This window comes from Mustela lutreola, chromosome 4 (genome assembly GCF_030435805.1).
Source record: "Mustela lutreola isolate mMusLut2 chromosome 4, mMusLut2.pri, whole genome shotgun sequence".
Lineage (NCBI taxonomy): Eukaryota > Metazoa > Chordata > Mammalia > Carnivora > Mustelidae > Mustela > Mustela lutreola.
This window is the reverse complement of record NC_081293.1, coordinates 64558414-64579943: the sequence shown is the minus strand read 5'-3', so window position 1 is coordinate 64579943 and position 21530 is coordinate 64558414. Positions and strand designations below refer to the sequence as shown.

The following is a 21530-nucleotide window of genomic DNA, read 5'->3' as shown; positions in this document are numbered from 1 at the left end:
AGATAGTTCCATATTTTCAGCTGTGATGAAAAGATCTTGGAACTTCATGTCTTGCTTTTTTCAACCACTTCACTTTCTGAATTAAGTAAAGGGAGATCAGTCTTCTCCTTTGGAGTAAATTTTGCAAAAATTTCCAAGAATTTTATCCAGTAGCAAAAAAGAGGTTTTGGCCTCATCCGTACATCCATCCGTCCGTTTTTACACAAGGTAATATATTCACACAGTGAGCACTTCACAAGAGACAACAGTCTCCCTCCCCCACTCTGTGCCCCAGGCACTCTTCCTCCAGGCACACTGTTATTTGTAGCATTTCCTTCTAGGCTATTTTATGTGTTTACAGACAAGTGTTTCTTAACCTTTTTATCTGAAAAAAAAAACAAACCTGTTTTAGTCTGCTTGGGCTGTCAAAACAAAATAGCATAAAATGGGTGACTTATACATCAGAAATTATTTCCTCACAGTTCAGGAGGCTGTAAGTCTGAGACCAAGGAGCCCACATGGTGAGGTCTGGTGAGGCTTCAAGTTTATACATGGCACCTTCCTGCTGTGTCCTCACAAGGAGGAGAGAGAGTGACCCTGCTCTCTAGTTTTTTTTTTTTTTTTCTAGTTTTTCTTCTAATAAGAGCACTAATCCCACAGTGAACGCTATATAACGAAGCAAACTTACTTGCAGTGACACCCGCTTTTTTTGTTTTTTTTCTAAATGGAGCTTATCAAAATATAACATTTTTTGTAGCATATGCCTTTTCATCCTCTCATCCTCCATTGATTTTTCATAGCACTTAGAGAATAGTTTTAAAATAGTTCTACACCGGGCGCCTGGGTGGCTCAGTGGGTTAAGCCGCTGCCTTCGGCTTGGGTCATGATCTCAGGGTCCTGGAATCGAGTCCCACGTCGGGCTCTCTGCTCAGCGGGGAGCCTGCTTCCTCCTCTCTCTCTCTGCCTGCCTCTCTGCCTACTTGTAATCTCTCTCTGTCAAATAAATAAATAAATAAAATCTTAAAAAAAAAAAAAAAAAAGTTCTACACCTCTCCTGTGCAACCCCTTAGGACTCTTTACGATTCTTGTTCCAGACTCTTTGTTGCTTAACACTGGGGGACACCCTGCTCCCCACAATGGCAGTGCACCAGCAGACGCCCCACACACCCTACAATGGCGGCACCCTGAATGTCTCAGGCAGACTTTAAGTGCTTACTTCATGGAATTTCCTCTGTTTGGAAACCACACCCCACAATTCTTTCTTCAATGTTTGTTGGAATTAGTAATTTGCCCCTCTATGTTCTCATTTCACTTTACAGCACAAGTTACAATGTAAATGCTAGAATGAAATTCTAAGTATCATGTGTTCTCCTGCCTCCATCACCTACAGATCAGAATTGTATCTGATTAATTTTGTGTCTATAAAGTACTTTCGAGACACTAAATTCAAGTTGGCCCAAAGAATTAATAAACTGTATTTGGGAAGATGGTAGCATGAACTTACAAAACCTCTGAAAGTTTAAAAACAAAGATAATTGAGATAAATTGAAAAATCTAGCATCACAGCTATGGAAGTTTGTGGTCTTCTTTATGTTGAATGTAAAATGTAAAATGGGTATAATGATTTACTAGCTGTTTTTAGATGCTATAAAATGAATGCCTCCCGGAGAGATATATATGTACTCATTAAAATCAGTACCCTGAGCTGGCAGAGAACAGTCTTCTTCCCTAAAGCACTTCTTTGGAGCAGTTAGTTTTCATTTAAAATGTGAACTGAGGGGGCGCCTGGGTGGCTCGGTGGGTTAAGCCACTGCAGGTCATGGTCCCAGGGTCCTGGGATGGAGCCGCACATCGGGCTCTCTGCTTGGCAGGGAGCCTGCTTCTCCCTCTGTCTCTGCCTGCCTCTCTGCCTACTTGTGATCTCTTTCTCTGTGTCAAATAAATAAAAAAAACCTTTAAAAAATAATAAAAATAAAATGTGAACTGGGGGTTTTAAAAGTATTTTAAAGTCCTTAGGTCCAACTAGAGATTTCAGAACCCCCTACCTCCAATGTGAATCCCAAACGTTCTCTGTCACCTGGGAGAATAAAATTGTTAAGGCCATGTGTTTGTACCACAAATAGTGCCAGATGACAGATGCTACTCACTGTGTAAGAAGGTACTAAAGACTTAAATACATTTGATATACCAGCTCCATCCTTTATCCTAATCTGGGTCATTTTTTAAATAAAATATGGAACGTTTCACCAATTTATGTCACCCTTGCATAAGGACCAAGCTAATCTCTGTATCATTCCAATTTTACCAATTGTGCTGCCCAAGCGAGCACTTAATCTGGGTCTTCTAATATGAGAATCATGGTAATCAGTCTTTGTCCTACATCCCATGAAGGATAGTGAAAAGAGAAGCCCTTATTAGGGGACTCTTCTTACCACCACTTCTATTTCTCTCTTATTTTCTTAGAGACTTAAAGAATGATGTTCAAGAACAGACATCTCCCTTAAAGTTATGGTGGAGGTAATGAGAGAGAGAGTTTTTGATACTGTATTATTTAAAGTATAATTTAGATCTCTTTTTCTTCCTCTCATGGAATTGAGAATTTTTGTGTTTTAAAAAACAACTAAAGGGGCGCCTGGGTGGCTCAGTGGGTTAGGCCGCTGCCTTCCGCTGGGGTCATGATCTCGGGGTCCTGGGATCGAGTCCCGCGTCGGGCTCTCTGCTCAGCAGGGAGCCTGCTTCCTCCTCTCTCTCTGCCTGCCTCTCTGCCTACTTGTGATCTCTCTCTGTCAAATAAATAAATAAGGTCTTTAAAAAAAAAAAAAACAACTAAAATTCTGATGTGAAAGTGATTTAAAACTAAAAAATGTAAAATTTTGTCTTAAATTTTTAGATAAATAGAATTTCAAAAAAATAAAACATTAAAAATTTTTAAAAGTAAGGTAAAAATATATTCTTGTGTACTTGTGAAATGTGCTCCTTTGGCAGAGCCGGAAAATCACCCACTTAGAAAAACATAAATATACAGTAGTTTTAAGTATTAGAAGTGAAAGTAATGGAATTTGAATGTCAATGTAGAATCACTGTTGTGATGAGATATTGAGCGCAGTAGGTTTAATTGTGCCAATACTGGCCGGGGGCGGGCGGGGGGACATCCCGACCTAGAGGGAACAGTAGATTTCCGACGAGCAGAAACAGTAGGACGACGTTATCCTGCGATGAAAGAAAGCGCCTGCGCTCAGACTCAGTTGGCGCCCGCCCTCCTGCTTTTTCTCTAGCCGCCGTTTCCACTTTCTTTCGCGCTTTAGCTACCCGGGAAGCCCAGCCCTAAGCGTCGCTGGGCTCCGATTGGCTCCTTTGAAAGTCTACGGACTATCTGATTGGTGGGTCCCGGGCCCTTTAGCGCGGTGAGTTTGAAACAGCTCGCACTTAGCTTCAAAGCTGGCTCTTGGAAGTTAAGGCCAGAGCGACGCCGCCGTGGTAGCCGCCGCCGCTTTCGTCGCGGGATAATAAGCCGGGTAGAGTTGCTGAGGTCAGGGTCATGCCTACGGGGCGTCTGCTCGGCGGGGCCGGCTCGGAGGCCCCGGAGAAGGAGTATCGAGGAACCGGGTGATGTTAGGAGGCCGGGCTGGGCAGCAGGGGTCTACGCGGGGCCAGGCCGGGTCTGCGCGGGACCAGGCCGGGCCTCTGGAGGCTAGGCCGCGCCTTCACTCGGGCCCCGGGGCCTGGGCGTGTGAGCGACGCCGGAGCCCGCCTTTCCAGGAAGGCTCGCGGGAGCCCAGATCCGGCGGGCGTACTGTGGGGAGGGTAGGGGCTGCCCTGGCCTCGGAGTTGCAGTCTGGGGTCGCGGTCGGCAGATGTTGCGAAAAGGCCGCCGGCCTGGCGGAGGAAAACCCTTGCATTGGTTCGACGACGCGGATTGCCAGGCTCGGTCCTAGGCCCTGAGGCTCGGGCCTGTCCCGCGTGCGCCCTGCTCTAGCCTCCGTGGCGGCGGAAAGCCAGAGCCCACCTGGGCCAGGTACCCGCGCCAGTTCCCAAAGCCAGGTCGTCCCGAAACACCGATCGGATGAACCAACTTTTGGGCTTTCTCGGGCTTCCCTCCGTGGCCAAGTCTCTTGTGCTGCCAGAGCTTTTAAGAACACTTGGCCAAGGATAAAACCAGAGGGAATCTGGATTTGTTTGTTTTTACTTTGCGCTTGGTAACTGTTACACACTGTGCAATTGGCCCAAGGTAGAAAGCTAAGAAGTGCCGAGAGATACGTGTCTTGGAGTACCCCTTAATTTTTGTTTAGTACTAGGGTTACCAAGGTGCACAATTGCTTCCTTTAAAGACCTGGAGGTCTCTGGTTAGGAGATGAAGCTATTGGTGTTTTACATCCTGCTGCTAGTAGTACAGAGCCCCAGAAGGCATTCAAAAGACATTTTAAAGCTGCATCCTTTATTTTGAATTGTTAGAACAGGAAAATGGAGAGAGGGTAATAAAACCCAGCTTGGAAATTAAGTTATTGTTAAAAATGAGCTCAACATATTAAGTGAGGCATATTAAATCTAGATATTGTAGAATCTGAGTATTGTAAATAATCTGGATAGTGTAAGAATCTGGATATTGTAGAGCTCAACAGTTTTATTCTTTGGGCATATTAAATGGATATTGTAGAATCTGGATATTGTAAATAGTATGGATATTGTAAAAATCTGGATATTGTAGAACTCAACAATTTTATTGATCTTTAGACATTAAATCTGGATATTGTAAGAAAAAATCGATATTACATCGATTATTCTAGTTGTTGCCATTTTGTAAAATTAAAAAAATATTTAAGATTGGCATGTATATATAGCCAGTGTAGTGCAATTTTGTTCATTAAAAAGATTTGTCTCTACTTCTGGAATGATTGTGAAGCTGAATGAACTAAGTGTCAGTTACTCAGAGTGACCTTTATATATGATCTTATCAGTGATGAGTGTGTCAGAAAATCAAGGTAATTATGCTTTGGGCTTCTGAAGATAGGTTTCATTGGCACAGTTCTCAGCTGAGGAAGTCTTGAAATGTCTTATTGTCAGCCTTTCAGCTGACATTTGAGCAATCTTGCTAATGGTTGAGCAGTGTGTCTACATTAGCTTTCCATTTGTGTCTTTAAGATTTTTTCCTTTTGAATTTTCAAAAAGAAATCATAAAGTACAAATTCAGTTGAATAACATTATTTATAGAAATGTTTGGGTATAACTGACACATTGGTGCTCCTTAGAAGTGTTACATAAAACATTCTGGGTTTTGTTTGGGAAGGATAGATGAATTGATAGCTGAATTTGAGAGTTAATTTGATTGGAAGAAGCTAAATGTTACACTGGCTAAGATATACAAAATCCAGTGTTTTAAGAGCTAAAAGGTAGAAAAATCTTATTGCAGAAATTTCCTTTGTAAATGTTGTTTTAACACAACTAATACTTAGGGAAAATTAATACTGCACTAGACACTGGAAAATGCTTTATGTATTGTATCTCCTTAAAAACTTAAAACCACCTTTTGAGTTAGTGGCATGAGATCAAATCAGCTTTTCCTCTCATTTTAGGATCTACCAAATCTGCTGATTAACTATGGAAGATTATACCAAAATAGAGAAAATTGGAGAAGGTGAGTGGTTTTTGTAGTTAAAAAAAGCTTTTAAAAAATAATTTAGTAATGCTATAAGTCTGGGACATGAAAACATGTAAATATTTATTAAAATCCAATCTTTAAGGTATCCTGTGCTAATACGCATTAATTACATGTTCTTTATATGGTAACAAAAATGTTCACATTTTTAGAAAATTGAAATTATTCTGATATGATTCACTGCCAACCCTCTCCATCCCCATAGTAATCTTACATTTTTAAAAATACTAAAAATTTAACAGTATTTGTATTTTGAGAAGACTATTGATATCTTTTATGTGTGTTGGTGGGGAGAGGTTAGGGCAGTAGAATTATGTTAAGTTTAATAGTGTACTTTTAGGGTCCCTGGTTGGCTCAGTTGGTTAAGCCACTGTCTTCGGCTCAGGTCATGATCCTGGGGTCCTGGGATCGAGTCCTGCATCAGGCTCCTTGCTTAGCAAGGACTCTGCTTCTCCCTCTGAACTTCTCCCTTCTCATGCTTGCTCTCTCTTTCTCTCTCTCATTCTCTCTCTCACATAAATAAATAAAATCTTTTAAAAAAATAGTGTATTTTTAGTTTCATACAATTATTTTTTTTTTTTTTTTTAAAGATTTTTTTATTTATTAATTTGACAGAGAGAAATCACAAGTAGACGGAGAGGCAGCCAGAGAGAGAGAGGGAAGCAGGCTCTCCGCTGAGCAGAGAGCCCGATGCGGGACTCGATCCCAGAACTCTGAGATCATGACCTGAGCCGAAGGCAGCGGCTTAACCCACTGAGCCACCCAGGCGCCCCTTCATACAATTATTTTTAAGAGCAGTATTTTTACTTAAACTTTGTGAACTAGTACAAGAGACTATTAAACCAATTTAAATAAATTATTTTAAGTTTCCCTAGATTTAAATGACCTGTCATGTGTACATGTTTAAGCAAATCTAAAACCAGTAACTCTTGTATATGATCATTCATTTCCTTTCTGTAGTACTTAAAATTTTTAAATGTTTATATGGCATAAGTGGAAGAGTAAAAATATCCCTTTGCCTTTTTCTCCCAACAGAATATCCAAGTTTCTATATAAGAGTTGGTATTTATATTGTACACTCTAGGAACAAATGTACAACTTGTACAAAGTAATTTGCTATTAGAGTCCAATTTATGTAGGTTCTGTTTGAGAGACATTTCTGACTAGTATATTTTTAGTGTGTTCCAAAACCATGCTTGTATAAGTAATACTACTAAAAGTCCAGGGGTGGAGTACTGGAAAGAATTTAGTAAGATAGTAAGATAGTAATGATAAGTTTAGGTGATGGTTGGTTTAGGGATCTATTACAAATATATAATTTTTTTTTTTTCCAAAAAATACTCTATTAAACCCTCTCAACTAAGCTAATTTTGTTTCTGAGTTGAAAATAAGTTTGATTAACAAATCTGCCGTCTTCTGCTTTGAGTTTTTCTTAATCCCCAGAGAATTAAATGAGTGCTGATTTTTAGTTTGGAATAAAAAGTTATTCTTACAGTGTAAATGTGTTTCTCTTTCTTTTTTTTTAACATTTATTTTAATCATTCCACTATAGTGACTCTTTTTTTTTTTAAGATTTTATTTATCCATTTGAGAGAGAGAGTAAGAGAGAGCATGAGAGGGGAGAAGGTCAGAGGGAGAAGCAGACTCCCCGTGGAGCTGGGAGCCTGATGCTGGAACTTGATTCTGGGACTCCAGGATCATGACCTGAGCCAAAGGCAGTCGCTTAGCCAACTGAGCCACCCAGGCGCCCTCAATGTGTTTTTCTTTAAAACTCTGGAACTCCAAACATGCAGAAGACTACAGATTTACCTCTTGAGAAAAGTATTCTATTTAAAATCAGTCAATAAAAAGTATAATTTCAAATGTGGTCTTATTTCCTGGAGTTAAAAGACTCCTATTCTACTACACGATTTCCTTTCACACTCCCTATTTGTTGATCCTTGGGCTTTTGGCAATGGGTGCTCTGTCACCTTGTTAACCACTCTGCTGCCTTCACTTTCATCTCATTGTTCTAGTCCAAGTGCATTTTGTAGTTCCCTTTTTGTTATCCTTAATATCCTTTTTCTTTACTACACTGTATGTAAGCTTTCTGAAGTTTGGGATTTTGTCTTGTTCATAAGTGTTTGAATAGGGCTTGGCAGTAGTGTCTAGTACCACTGGAGATATTCAAATGTTTGATGGTAACATTATCTGTTTTCCTCTGATTCTTTTTCTGGCTTATATTGTCTTGACTACTCCAGTGCCTGGCTGTTTTGAATTTTGTGGTAGACATTTTTTTTGAAAAAATAAATTATATGAATAATTAAGGCCTTTCACACAGCATTTTCTTTTGGTTTGCCACATACCTGGTCAAATTCTGGCATTAAAGTACCAATTTGAAAAGTTAAATTTCTTTCCCTCAACTTTATTTGGATTATTTCCAAACAGGGAAGTTGAAATACAAATTTAATGAACCTATAATACCTTTTACCAAGATGTTAATTATGTCACATTTGCTTTATTATCTCTGTGTGTGTTTAGCATTTTGTTTTTCTTTTGACCCATGTAAAGTAAGTTGTAGAGATGTGCTTTACTTCTAAATACTTCTGCATGTATCTTCTTGAGAACTAGCCAATGTCATGCATTGCATTTGGTGACTAATATCTCCTTAATCTTTTTCTAATTAAGAATAGTCCTCCTGAGGGCCGCCTGGGTGGCTCAGTGGTTAGGGCTGCTGCCTTCGGCTCGGGTCAGGATCTCAGGGTCCTGGGATCGAGCCCTGCATCGGGCTCCCTGCTCTGGAGGAAGCCTGCTTCTCTCTCTCTCTCTCTCTCTGCCTGCCTCTCTGCCTACTTGTGATCTCTGTCTGTCAAATAAATAAATAAATCTTTAAAAAAAAAAAAAAAAAGAATAGTCCTCCTGACTTTGCCACCTTGATACTTGAGTTTTTTGACAACCTGATTCATTTCTTTCTTTCTTTTTTTAAAGATTTTATTTATTTACTTGACAGAGATCACAAGTAGGCAGAGAGGCAGACAGAGAGAGAGGAGGAAGCAGGCTCCCTGCGAGCAGAGAGCCCGATGTGGGGCTCGATCCCAGGACCCTGGGATCATGACCTGAGCCGAAGGCAGAGGCTTTAACCCACTGAGCCACCCAGGCGCCCCACAACCTGATTCATTTCTTAAATACATCTAGACTTTTCTTGTTTCAGTTATTACAAAGGTGTTCTCTGGTTTCTTCTAAATTACAAATATCTGAGTGTTACATCCTGTAATAAGGAAACGTCTTTTTTGATCATAGAGAGTACCTATATCTATGATGGAGGACCTAACTTGGCCTTTATTCACTCAATAAAAATTTGATGTAAGTTTTTGTGCTTAACATTCAGAGTCTCCAGAACCTGACCATAACTAACGTTATTATTTTTTAAACTTAATAAAGTGTAGTTCAAGACAGTTGGGTGGCTCAGTTGGTTAAACATCTACCTTTGGCTCAGGTCATGATCCCAGGGTCCTGGCATAGAGTCCTGCATCAGGCTCCCTGCTCAGTGGGGAGCCTGCTTCTCCCTCTCCCTCTGCCTGCTGCTCTCCCTGCTTATGCTTTCTCTCTGTCAAATAAATAAATAAAATCTTTAAGGATAATAATGTATAGTTTATTTCAAAGTATATACTGTGCATTTCATAAATAATTTTTAGTGTTTAACCAGTAGAATCATTATGCTTTAACTAGAGCTCTATCCTAGTAGTTATGAGTGATAATGGTTCAAAGAGTCAGAAAAGAGACAGCACTTGTGATGTCTAAAATTGAATAAATACTAAGTGTTAGTTTATTGTTATGAGTAAATTTTAGGCCCAGATGAGATTGTACACTTGAAGGAGAGAGAGGAATAGTAGGGGAAACAATTAGTTAACTGATTAGACTACATTATGCAATTGATGAATCTTGAGTTTGCTTTAACAGTGTGCCTGGTAATTGGGCTACTGACTTACCTACTTTTGTGTTTGTTTTTTTTTAAGACTTTATTTATTTATTTGACAGAGATCACAAGTAGGCAGAGAGGCGGGCAGAGAGAGAGAGGTAGAAGCAGGCTTCCTGCTGAGCAGAGAGCCTGATGTGGGGCTTAATCTCAGGACCCTGGGATCATGACCTGAGCTGAAGGCAGAGGCTTTAACCCACTGAGCCACCCAGGCGCCCCTACTTTTGTGTTTTTTGATGCAAGTATAATTTACATCTGGGGGCTTCTGGGTGGCTCAGTGGGTTAAGCCTCTGCCTTCAGCTCAGGTCATGATCTCAGAGTCCTGAAATCAAGCCCCACATCAGGCTCTCTGCTGGGCGGGGAGCCTGCTTCCCCCTTTCTCTCTGCCTGCCTCTCTGCCTATTTGTGATCTCTCTCTCTCTGTCAAATAAATAAATAAAATCTTTAAAAAAAATTTACATCTGAAAAATGGACAGATTTTTATTGAACAGAGGTTATTTTTAAGGATGGTTGTGAAGATCAATAAAATCAGGGTTTTTAAAAATCTGGAATAACTTTGGATATCCAAAAGTCATATTTAACCCCAAATTTCTTTCTTTCTTTTTTTTTTTTTTAAGATCTTATTTATTTGACAGAGAGAGATCAGAAGTAGGCAGAGAGAGAGGCAGAAGAAGGCTTCCTGCTGAGCAGAGAGCCCGATGCAGGCCTCGATCCCAGGACCCTGAGATCATGACCTGAGCTGAAGGCAGAGGCTCAACCCACTAAGCCACCCAGGTGCCCCTAACCCAAATTTAATCAAAATAATGTAAAATGGCTCTTAGGTCAATTACGTCTTTAAAATGATACCAATATTTAGGAACACAATTGTATAGAATTTCTCTGTTTTTTTTTTTTTTTTTTAAGATTTTATTTATTTGTCAGAGAGAGCGAGCGAGAGCGAGCACAGGCAGACAGAGTGGAAGGCAGAGTCAGAGGGAGAAGCGGGCTCCCTGCGGAGCAAGGAGCCCGATGTGGGACTCGATCCCAGGACGCTGGGATCATGACCTGAGCCGAAGGCAGCTGCTTAACCAACTGAGCCACCCAGGCGTCCCTAGAATTTCTCTGTTTAAAACAAACTTAGAACAAAGTTTATTTAGCATCACCAAACCATCCTTAATATTCTAATTAAGCAAGGAGATAATTTGATAGTAGTTCTTAGCCTTTTTTGAAATACTGCTACCTTTGGAGAAACTGATAAAAGCTTTAGAATAGTTCTCCTTAGAAAAATGCACTCTAGGGCACCTGGGTGGCTCAGTGGGTTAAGCCATTGCCTTCGGCTCAGGTCATGATCTCAGGGTCCTGGGATCAAGTCCCACATCGGGCTCTCTGCTCAGCAGGGAGCCTGCTTCCCTCTCTCTGCCTGCCTCTCTGCCTACTTGTGATCTCTCTCTCTGTCAAATAAATAAATAAAATCTTTAAAAAAAAAAAAGAAAGAAAGAAAAATCCACTCTATCACTTCTAAAGTTAAACCATTGTTACGGAAAAATAGATTATTTAAAATTTTATGTAGAGTCAAGAGGTTCAAGATCTTTCTGTATTTTTCAACCTGAATTTAAAAATTTTATGAATTTGTTTATTTAAGATTTTATTTATTTTTTAAGTAGGCTCCACACCCAACATGGGGCTTAATTAACCTCACGACCCTGAGATCAAGGTCATGCTCTGCCTACTGAGCCAGCCAGGCACCCTTCCAACCACTGTTAAAAAAGCACCTATCTGGGGATTAAGTATGTCCTGTTTATGAATTTTTTTCAAAATTTAAGATTTATTTATTTATTTATTTGTCTAGATATGGGGGGCATGAGTAAGATACAAGCAAGGGGAGTGGCAGGCAGAAGGAAAAGCAGGCTCCATGCTGATCAAGGAGCCCTGTGGGGGCCTTGCTCCCAGGGTCCTGGGATCATGACCTGAGTCTCACTCAGGCAGACCTTAACGAACTAAGCTACCCAGGCGCCCTGTACATGAACTTTTTAAACTAACTAGTTCATCTCCCTTAATATTGCTGCTTCTGTTCTCTGTATCCACCCTCCTGCCCACGATCCCTTCTGTTGACATTGTTGCTCATTATCTGAAGTTTATATATCAGAATCCATGTTCTTAACTTCCAAATGGTTGTGAGACTTTTATACTATATAGTAGATATTTTGAACTTTAATAGATTTACCAGATAGTTAAATATTTTAGCCCCATGTTTTTCTAGATGAGGATTGACTATTTGAAGTGCATAAAGCACTCTGTACAGTTTTCTGAAAGTGTCACAATGGCTCCTGTTAATAATTCTTCAGCCCAAATTATCTTCACCCTATATTTTATGCCTGCTTTATTGTTGGGTTGGATATCTGAAAGAAGATAAATTCCAATTGGCAAAGGATCCATTATTTTCTTCTCTAAAATGTGCTGGGAAATTACTGGTAATTTAAATGTATGGGAAAATTGTGACAACTACATGAATTTTATTTCTAAAGACATCATAGGTTGTAGTTACCCTCAATTTCTTTTTGGAAGTGATGAGGGTATAATTTTGAGTAAGACACTTCCTATCTGGTCACAGTAGACATTTCTAAATATTTTATTTTTATTATTTATTTATTTATTTATTTATTTTTTTGACAGAGAGAAATCACAAGTAGATGGAGAGGCAGGCAGAGAGAGAGAGAGAGGGAAGCAGACTCCCTGCTGAGCAGAGAGCCTGACGCGGGACTCGATCCCAGGACCCTGGGATCATGACCTGAGCCGAAGGCAGCGGCTTAACCCACTGAGCCACCCAGGCGCCCACAGTAGACATTTCTATCATGTGACATTTCATGGGATTTAGTCCTTTTTTCAAATCTTAGTTTGTGGAGGGTGTCCTATAGTAGACATTTACTTTGTCTATTTCAGGTACCTATGGAGTTGTGTATAAGGGTAGACACAAAACTACAGGTCAAGTAGTAGCCATGAAGAAAATCAGACTAGAAAGTGAAGAGGAAGGGGTTCCTAGTACTGCAATTCGGGAAATTTCTCTATTAAAAGAACTTCGTCATCCAAATATAGTCAGGTATGGTATATCTGAATTTAAACCATTTTCCGCATACTGTTTCAAATGTGAATTTCAATGTGGAAATTTTTACATTTGCTTAATATCTGGTTTTAATAACTTTGCTGAGCGGAATAGAACTCTATTATTTTTGTGAAGTTGGAGTGCCAGGCATAGGAAGAATAGATTTAAAGCAGGAACAGAGTTAGAGGAGCTTGGTAATAAGAGATTAGAATTGGGGGCTGGAAAATCAAGGTAAACTGGCCAAGGGAGAAAAGGAAATCCTTTTTCACAGACCTTTATCCCCTACACCAATCTGAGATCTGGTCCTTGAAGACCCCTTAATCACAGTTGGGTGGCTAGGTCAGATGAAAAAGAAAAAAGAATTTTTTCTTTCTCTAAGTATTTGGACTGGTGTTTGAGGCGTTTGTTTCTTAATAGTCCAAGTTAGGATTTAATTGCATTTTTCTGGGGCTGGAGATAGCTACTGTTAAGGGTTCCTAGTAAATTTTAATATTTATTCCTATAATTTATTCCACTGAAAAGACAAACTCTGTGCAACAAGTCTTTTTTTTTTTTTTAAATGTTCTTTTGAAATATAAGTTGTTTGTTAGCACCTTCAGCATAATACGACTTAATTTTCATTTGCTGCCCTGAATTTCCTTTCTTAAATTCTATTTTATTACTGAGGTTTTCACTACTAGGGAAGCTACCATCTTTTCTTTCCCAAAACAGTATGTATGTTTTGTTACAGAAAATTTCTTATAGTCCCACTTTTGATGATTGCCATTTTTTAATTTATGGAAGTTTTATTTTATGAGAGGTCAAAAGTGGTAGATTTTTTTTCACATGAGTATTTTATTCTCTAGTCTTCAAGATGTGCTTATGCAGGATTCCAGGTTATATCTCATTTTTGAATTCCTTTCCATGGATCTTAAGAAATACTTAGATTCCATCCCTCCTGGTCAGTTCATGGATTCTTCACTTGTTAAGGTAAGAAGCTTATTTAATTTTGTTAGTATTTATCCACTTACTAAATGCATTAGTACTTATCTTACTTAATTGTATTAGTATGTATCCACCAAGTGTTAAGGGTCTACTGCATAGAAGTTCTGTATTTTGGGGAATATGCTTAGAAAAAATGTTAGTAGAATGAGGAGGAAAAGAATATTTTATTTTTCTCCCATAGTCTATAGGTAAAAGTTACCCCTTTTATTATTAGATAGTGCTTCTAGTTATAAAGTGAAAAGTAGTGCCTGGGATAACATAAAACCATTAAGTATGTATTCCATTGTTGGAAACTAGGATATTTTGGACTTTATTTGGCAGTCAGATATGTGTAAAACAATGTAACAAAAGCTTGGTAGGATAATGACAGGAAGTGGTTTTATTTTATTCTGGTTTTGAATGTTTAATTTATTATTGGTGGGGAAGAGCAGAGGGAAAGGGACAACCAGACTCTGCTGTACGCAGAGCTGGAGATGGGGCTCAGTCTCACAACCCTGAGATCTTGAGCTGAGGTGCAACCAAGAGTCACCTAGGTGCCCTAGAGTAAATTCTTATAATTTTAATCAGCGGGTTGAAGATGTTTATTTACATTTAAAATCTTGATGATGCCAGTTGCCTTCCAAACAATAATTGCAGCAGTTTACTCATTATGGTGTGTGACGGTTATTTTTTTAGCACCTACTTCTATCAATCTTGTAAATATTTTTCAGTCCCTTATGTGAAAAAAGTGTATTATCATTTTGTATCTCATCTAATAATTTTTCATTTTTGGCTATTTATAAGCCTATACATAATTCTTTTTTAAAATAGTATTATTTAAATAATCTGTACATTCAATGTGGGGCTCAAACCCCAAGATCAAGATCAAGAGTTGCACTCTGTTCTGACTGGGCCAGTCAGATGCCTCATTTAATACATAGTCTTTTTTGTTGTTGTTCTAACAGTTGATTTTATGTATTATTTTATAATTTGGAACTTTATAAGTCAATACTATGTATACCTTATATTTCTGTAATACCCATGTTGCTTCAAATGACAATTACATTGTCTTGGCAACACTTATCTTGTATGATATTTTTCTCTGAACTACTAAGTTGCATGTTATGATAATTGCCTTTATTTAAATATATAATCATAATAACATATTTGTCATTTCTTTTAGAATCTGTAACCAATGTTTCCAAAGAAGAAATTAATATGTAATAATAAGACATAGAAATGGAACAACCTTATTCAAAATAGAAAGTTACTATAAGTTTATAGACAAAAGTTTAAAAAACTGTCTGGGCCGGCTGGGTGACTCAGTAGGTTAAGCATCTGCCTGTGGCTCAGGTCATGATCTCAGGGTTCTGGGATTGAGCCCTGTGTCCAGCTGCCTGCTCGGTGGGGAGTCTGCTTCTCCCTCTCCTCCTGCCCCTCCCCGCTCCACTTGTGCTCTGTCTCTTACTTTCTCTCTCTCTCAAATAAATAAGTAAAATCTTTAAAATAAAATAAAAAACTGTACAGAACTTAGGACTTCAGAATTGGGGACAAAAATATAACAGAAGACTAAATGAGTTCATATGGATATGGATGTATCCATAAGGAAAATATCTTTGTCTCAGGTATACCAACATGATACTGTATATCAATGGGCTTTCCACCCCCAAATGTTGCTTGTTAGTCTCAAATGCCTGAAAGTTTTTGTGGCAGTTAAATTATTTCCCTGCATTATAATTTCTTATATTTTAGAGAAACTCATCAAGATTAGTTAGAAAATCATTGTATGGGACTGTTAAGTTTCTGACTTATTTCCTTCTTCCAGAGTTATTTGTACCAAATCCTACAAGGGATTGTGTTTTGCCACTCCAGAAGAGTTCTGCACAGAGACTTAAAACCTCAAAATCTATTGATTGATGACAAAGGAACAATTAAACTGGCTGATTTTGGCCTTGCCAGAGCTTTTGGAATACCTATTAGAGTATACACACATGAGGTATGTAGACTAGTGTGTTTTGGTGCTTTTGAATATATGTGATTGCTGGTTTGTTTTCTGTGTTTGTTCATAAAGTCAAGAAACACCCAGTAAGAAAGACTTCCGTCCTGCTAGCATGAATTTAATGCCTGTCAGTTCCAAACTCACCCTTCATTGCATGCTATGTGAAAATCTAACTGGGACCTTTAAATATTGTTTTTTGCCAGCAGGTGTGATGGCAGTAGAAGGGGCAGGAGAGGGACTACTTAGTAAGGGGTTTTCCTTGCTACAGTTCTAAGAGTTATTGCTTATTAGTTACTCTCTTTTCCTAACCCTCAATTATTTAATAATCCTTCTTAGTAAACTTTCCCCAAGCAAATCACCAAGTGGTTTCTGTCTCCTGATTGGATCCTCTCTGGTACACAATAAAATTTGTAAAGAGAGGTTCTGTTACTTTTGGGTTACTGTTTCAGATATATTTAGAAACTACTAAATATAATCAAGTTTTGTCCATGTTCTACAGATAACTTGGCATTTCATTTGTTACTTCCAGCGGGAAAAGGGAGAGTTGACTTCTATAGTAAAGGACTTCTGGATGATGGTTTTCTATGGCATTTTCTATCTCTGAGCCCAAAGACTATCTCCACATGAGAACTTAACAACATTGTTCATTTGGTCAGATGTACTGGCTTCTTTTCATCATTTTTTCCATGGCTGTATAAAAAAGTAAAGATTATTTGGTTCCCATTGGCTTTAACAGATGCTGCTGATCTCATTAACTTAGAAATGGTATTTTTACCATCATGATAATCTATAGATACTAAAATAGTAGATCAGCCTCTAGACCACTAATAAACTGTTATTTACTTACTCATGTTCTTAGCATGTGAGCAGTATATGTACATGCATTATATAGTGTCATGACCAAATCTGTTTCCAGTGGCTTTTTTAAAAAAGTGATTGTTGTCATGACTATTTTGATTCTTGCACTTTAATGATCTGAAAAGCAAGAAAGGAGCTTGTATGCTTTTATCTGATGTTTGTTTTTTCCTTAACCCCCTCATGACTAGAACTTACAAATGAAATATTTATCTTACATTTATTATTTTGTGTATTGTTAATTGACTTTCAAACATATTATCAGAGGCATTCATGGGACCTTCTAAAGGGCAGTGCTACTGAAATATGTTTGTGTTTAAGCATATTTATGCATAAATATGCACTACATTTATTTCAGTGTAAAAATTTGCTTTGTAATAGGTGGTAACACTGTGGTACAGATCTCCAGAAGTATTGCTGGGGTCAGCTCGCTACTCAACTCCGGTTGACATTTGGAGTATAGGCACCATATTTGCAGAATTAGCAACCAAAAAACCACTTTTCCATGGGGATTCAGAAATCGATCAACTCTTCAGAATTTTCAGGTATTTTTATCTTTTTTAAGAACTTTAAAGTTTCAAGTGAAATAATAATGAAGGCAACATGTATGTAATATTAAGATTATAGTTATGCTTAAACATAATTTTTTGTTTTGCTCTACCCTTTTAGAGCTTTGGGTACTCCCAATAATGAAGTGTGGCCAGAAGTGGAATCTTTACAAGACTATAAGAATACATTTCCCAAGTGGAAACCAGGAAGTCTGGCATCCCATGTTAAAAACTTGGATGAAAATGGCTTGGATCTGCTCTCGGTAAGGAGACATTTTATACTGACTTCAACCTCATTGATTCTGAATGTACTCAATTCATTTCCTTTACCTGGGAGATGGAAAACCAACATATATTGAGCTAGGCACATAACCATTATGCCTGTTATATTTATTGTATTACTAGCTCTATTTTAGATACCAAGAAACATGAGTGGTTTTGAGAGGAAGTTTTAGCATTAGTTGTTGTTTGTTTGGTTTTTTAAAAAAATCTGTCTTAGCTATAGATGCTTTGTGAAGGAAAAGGAAGGGTTAATACAACTTTATTGTTTTTAAGTAGCTGGTTCATAGTAGCCTACCTTTCTAACTTTTTGTGTCTGTGTTTACTACTTTTTAGTTTATCTGAGACATAGGGGTTTTCCTTATTGCTTGATATTTTTAGTTATTAAAACCTTTTACTGCATGAACTATAATTTCTCACTTTGTGCCTCATTTGTACATCAGAAAGATAGGAGAAGGAATAACAGTTCTTAAAAACCTTTCCCCTTTACTATGTTGCCATTCCCAACTAATAGTTGTTTTTAAAAGCAAGATAAAAAAATCTATTAGGATAGAATATAAATTGTCCTAGGTAGGCCTGCTTTAAGAAAATTGTTTTAGAACAATATTTAAATATTAAGCTTTTAGACAGAACTAGTTTTTTTGAATCTCAGCTAATGTAATTGCAAAAGAAAAGGTTTGGGAAGGTTACTGAACAAAAGAATATATTGCTCTATGATCCTGTAAACCTTCTAGTTGGTTTTGGGCTCCTTTCACAATTTATAAATCATTGTTCCACCAAATTCAGCTCAGATTTCCAAATACTTGAAGTCCAAAGTCCTTTATCTATCATTGAGATATGTTATATATCAGTGTTGTTGATTTGACTTAGAAAAGTCTTCTGTATCCTGGGCCCAGTCTGTCTTGTTTAACGTCTATAATTCTTGAACACAAAGACTTTCACTTCAGTCAATCAAACAAAAATCAAACACTGTAAATCATGGTTCCTTAGTCCAGCTGGTACCGACCTCTTGGACTGGATCATGTTTTTGATACTAGGGGCTGTCCTGTACATTGCAAGCCATTTAACATCATCCCAGTCCTCTTCCCCATAGGTACAGGATCATATTCCTCTCAGTTGTGACAACCCAAAATGTTGAACCACTGCTGTAAATCCTCAGTCTTGATTTCAGATTTAAATTCCTTAGTTGTAAGAATTTGGGCAAGTTACTTAACCTCTGAGTCTCAGTGTCCTCACTGTAAAATGGGACCAGTACTTAGCATTTGTTGTGAGGATTAAGTAACATCAGATGTGCCAACCACTTAATATAGTGCTTGATACATGATAAGAGCTCAAGGGGTTACTAGATACTAAAAGTATATCTAGTCTGCTTATTGATTTGGTTTTCTTTAAGATTAATGTTTAAGATAAAATCTAAGATCAATATTAAACATTATACAGTCTTCCTGGTGATGTGTAAATTAAAACTTTAATACTAGGTTGTCTTACTGTAATTCATTTACTGACTCATTTTAACTATCTTTATAACACATTGTTCTCTGGTTTTGTTTTTGTTTGGAACTTGCTGGAAGCTATATTAGAAACCACTATAGTTAATTGCCGCCATTTCAAGGATGTTGTAAATAACTCAGATGACCATTTAATTCTCAAAGTAAATATAATTAACTAGATATCTTTCTTAAATTTATGTCCTGGTTTTAAAGCTATCTCTGAATTCTTGTGTCTTAAAGCATAATTTGTAGCAAAAAGGTTATTGAGATATCCATAATTTAAGGAATAGGTTATTTTAGAGCTAGAGGGTGAAGTATGGAAGATGAGGCATTTATGTGATTTGGTATTGAACTGATGGAAACGTTCATTTAGTAGTTTTTTATTAACATTATTAGCTATGGCTTATTGGTAGAAAAATTAAGGCTTTATGGAAATTTTTTTATGGTTCATTTCTTAAATAAATAAAAACGTTTTTTTTTCTTTTTATCTCCCCCTCCCCCCCAGAAAATGTTAGTCTATGATCCTGCCAAACGAATTTCTGGCAAAATGGCACTGAATCATCCTTATTTTAACGATTTGGACAATCAGATTAAGAAGATGTAGCTTTCTGACAAAGAGTTTCCACGTATCAAGAACAGATAGTTATATTTTTACTGTTAACTTTGTCTGTTTTTGTTTTGTGTATTTTTCTTTTCTTTGTTGTAAACTTAAGCTGTACTTCATCTTCTGATTTCAAAAGTGTAACTTAAAAAATGTAAATATTGTTCTATATGAATTTAAATATAATAATTCTGTATATGTTTATAGATCTCACTGTAACAGCTATTTGCTACCATAATAAAACTATAAATCTAGTATTGATGTCAGGAATTGCAAAAATTTTGAGTTAGATTAAATCAGCTCAAACGTTAGAGTCTGATTTTCCTGTAGTAGGAACCACTAAAATTTAGGAAAGTGTGCTAAGTTCAAAGTTCATAAAGCTTTGAAGTGTTCTGATGCTCTGAATGTTTGAATTTTGAGTTTCTTGCCAACTGGTAACTGTTCAGCCTGCCTAAAGATGAGTTTTTTTCTGCTGGTATTTCAATTTGTGACCTAAATGTTGAAGCATTCAGAATGAGAAAACTATCCGAATTTGAGAAATGATGCTAAATTTATAGAGGTTTTTTAGTAACTTATAAAACTAACATTAGAGCATGCCAGAGTTTGCTAAGTTTTATAGTCCGAGATGAAGGGCTGCTCACAGCAGGAAAGAACAGTTTAGAAAATTTATGAACTAGCCTATTTTTAGGTAGGTTATGAAAGCTATTTGTCTAAGTGGATTCTTATGCCTTGGTCAGAGGTAATAACCAGAAAAAGGAGTTGCTCATCTTGGCTTTCAAATCAGACTTCGAATCTATTTGCAAATTTTGACATAATTTTGCCTTTTAATAGCCTTAGAAGGTTCTAATACACAAGTATTTAGCTAAAATCACTAGCTTTAGGAATTGTTCAATTAATAATGCTGCTTGTTGTGATTCCTATCTATAAGGAACCTAATTTAAATCGTTATAGCCAAGAGAAATGTCTATGAGAAGTTTTATCTTTTTTAGTGTACATCTGTCTGTCATCTAACCATAACCATCTGTTTTTCTTCCCAATTGGTTGCATATGTAATGTGTGATCTACCTAATCTATATTGTCTTGGAGTTTTTGCACTCTGCAAGAGAAAGTGTGGGTTATTTTCTTTGGCAATGGGATTTGTAAGATGAGAGGTTTGGTGGCCTTGTTCTAGGTCCTTTGGTAGAAGCCAGCTTGCAGTAAGAGAATGCAGAACCTAGAAATGGAAGTTGTCTGGGGTCACATTGTAAAGAGCTAAGATGTCATGGTGGGAATTTGGTAAATGAAAGGTCACACAAAAGATTTAATTGAGATGGTGAAATGCTGTACCTACAGACTAGAGTTTTCTTACAAAGTAAAATGTTGAACTGGCTCTGTTTTTCAAATTGTGGATTGCAATCCTATAGTGGTTTAGAACCAGTATTAATCATGACTTTCCCCAATGTAGACCAGAAACAAACTCATTGTATTTCCTACAATTATTTCTTTGTACTTCAGTTTCAGTAATGTATAGATAGATGAAGATTACAAATGTTTGGGGCTTTGTGGATTTGGTAAAAGCAGCATGCAGCCTCACTGTGATTGCTCCATGGAGCCTAATAGTTTGAAAAGTCAATTAGCCGTCAGTTAGAACCTACTTTGTGGACCAGGGAAATGAGATGGTAGAACAGCGTGATCGACTGCTACAATGAGAGTTCTCCTTATTTGTGGAATCTGGTGAAAAATGTTCACGTCAACTTCCGTGGCTGGGTAGAAGGCTACTGAACTGGATCTTCCTTCACATCCTGCATTTTTTTTTTTTTTAAAGATTTTATTTATTTATTTGAGAGAGAGCGAGAGAGCATGAGAGAAGAGAGGTCAGCAGGAGAAGCAGACTCCCTGCTGAGCAGGGAGCCCAATGTGGGACTCCATCCCGGGACTCCAGGATCATGACCTGAGCCAAAGGCAGTCGCTCAACTCCCAGGTGCCCCTCATGCATATTTTTTAATTGGTTTCTGCTATGGTGCTTCTGATTAATTTTAAAATGGAGCATGTCTCTGGGCCAATAGTTCTTAAATCTGTTGTACACTAGAAATACCTGAGACTAATTCTAGTCTTACCATGAACAATCCTGAAGTTGAAGCTGGGAAATG

At 37.7% G+C, this 21530-nt stretch overlaps 1 protein-coding gene and 1 non-coding gene across 3 annotated transcripts; one reads left to right on the top strand and one right to left on the bottom strand.

Moving 5' to 3' along the window:
* Positions 1–2206: 2206 nt before the first annotated feature.
* On the bottom strand, positions 2207–2308 carry LOC131830987 (U6 spliceosomal RNA). Its single transcript, XR_009353511.1, has one exon. It is a non-coding gene; the product is annotated as a U6 spliceosomal RNA (small nuclear RNA).
* Positions 2309–3375: 1067 nt separating this feature from the next.
* CDK1 (cyclin dependent kinase 1) lies at positions 3376–20495 on the top strand. 2 transcript variants are annotated; one of them, XM_059170183.1, is made up of 8 exons: positions 3376–3494; positions 5550–5611; positions 12507–12663; positions 13512–13635; positions 15455–15625; positions 16865–17028; positions 17153–17294; positions 19306–20495. In XM_059170183.1, the coding sequence occupies exons 2-8, from the start codon at positions 5575–5577 to the stop codon at positions 19402–19404; spliced, it is 894 nt and encodes a 297-aa protein (XP_059026166.1). In that variant the 5' UTR covers positions 3376–3494; positions 5550–5574; the 3' UTR covers positions 19405–20495. The 2 variants fall into 2 exon arrangements, with proteins under 2 accessions (XP_059026166.1, XP_059026165.1); XM_059170182.1 differs by having other exon boundaries at positions 3376–3508.
* Positions 20496–21530: the final 1035 nt, after the last annotated feature.

Bases quoted from the DNA above. Each gene is read 5' to 3' on its own strand.
- CDK1 (XM_059170183.1), top strand. From the start codon at position 5,575: ATGGAAGATTATACCAAAATAGAGAAAATTGGAGAAG. The intron at 12,664-13,511 runs GTATGGTATATC...TTTATTCTCTAG, and splicing joins CGTCATCCAAATATAGTCAG to TCTTCAAGATGTGCTTATGC. The intron at 17,295-19,305 runs GTAAGGAGACAT...CCTCCCCCCCAG, and splicing joins ATGGCTTGGATCTGCTCTCG to AAAATGTTAGTCTATGATCC.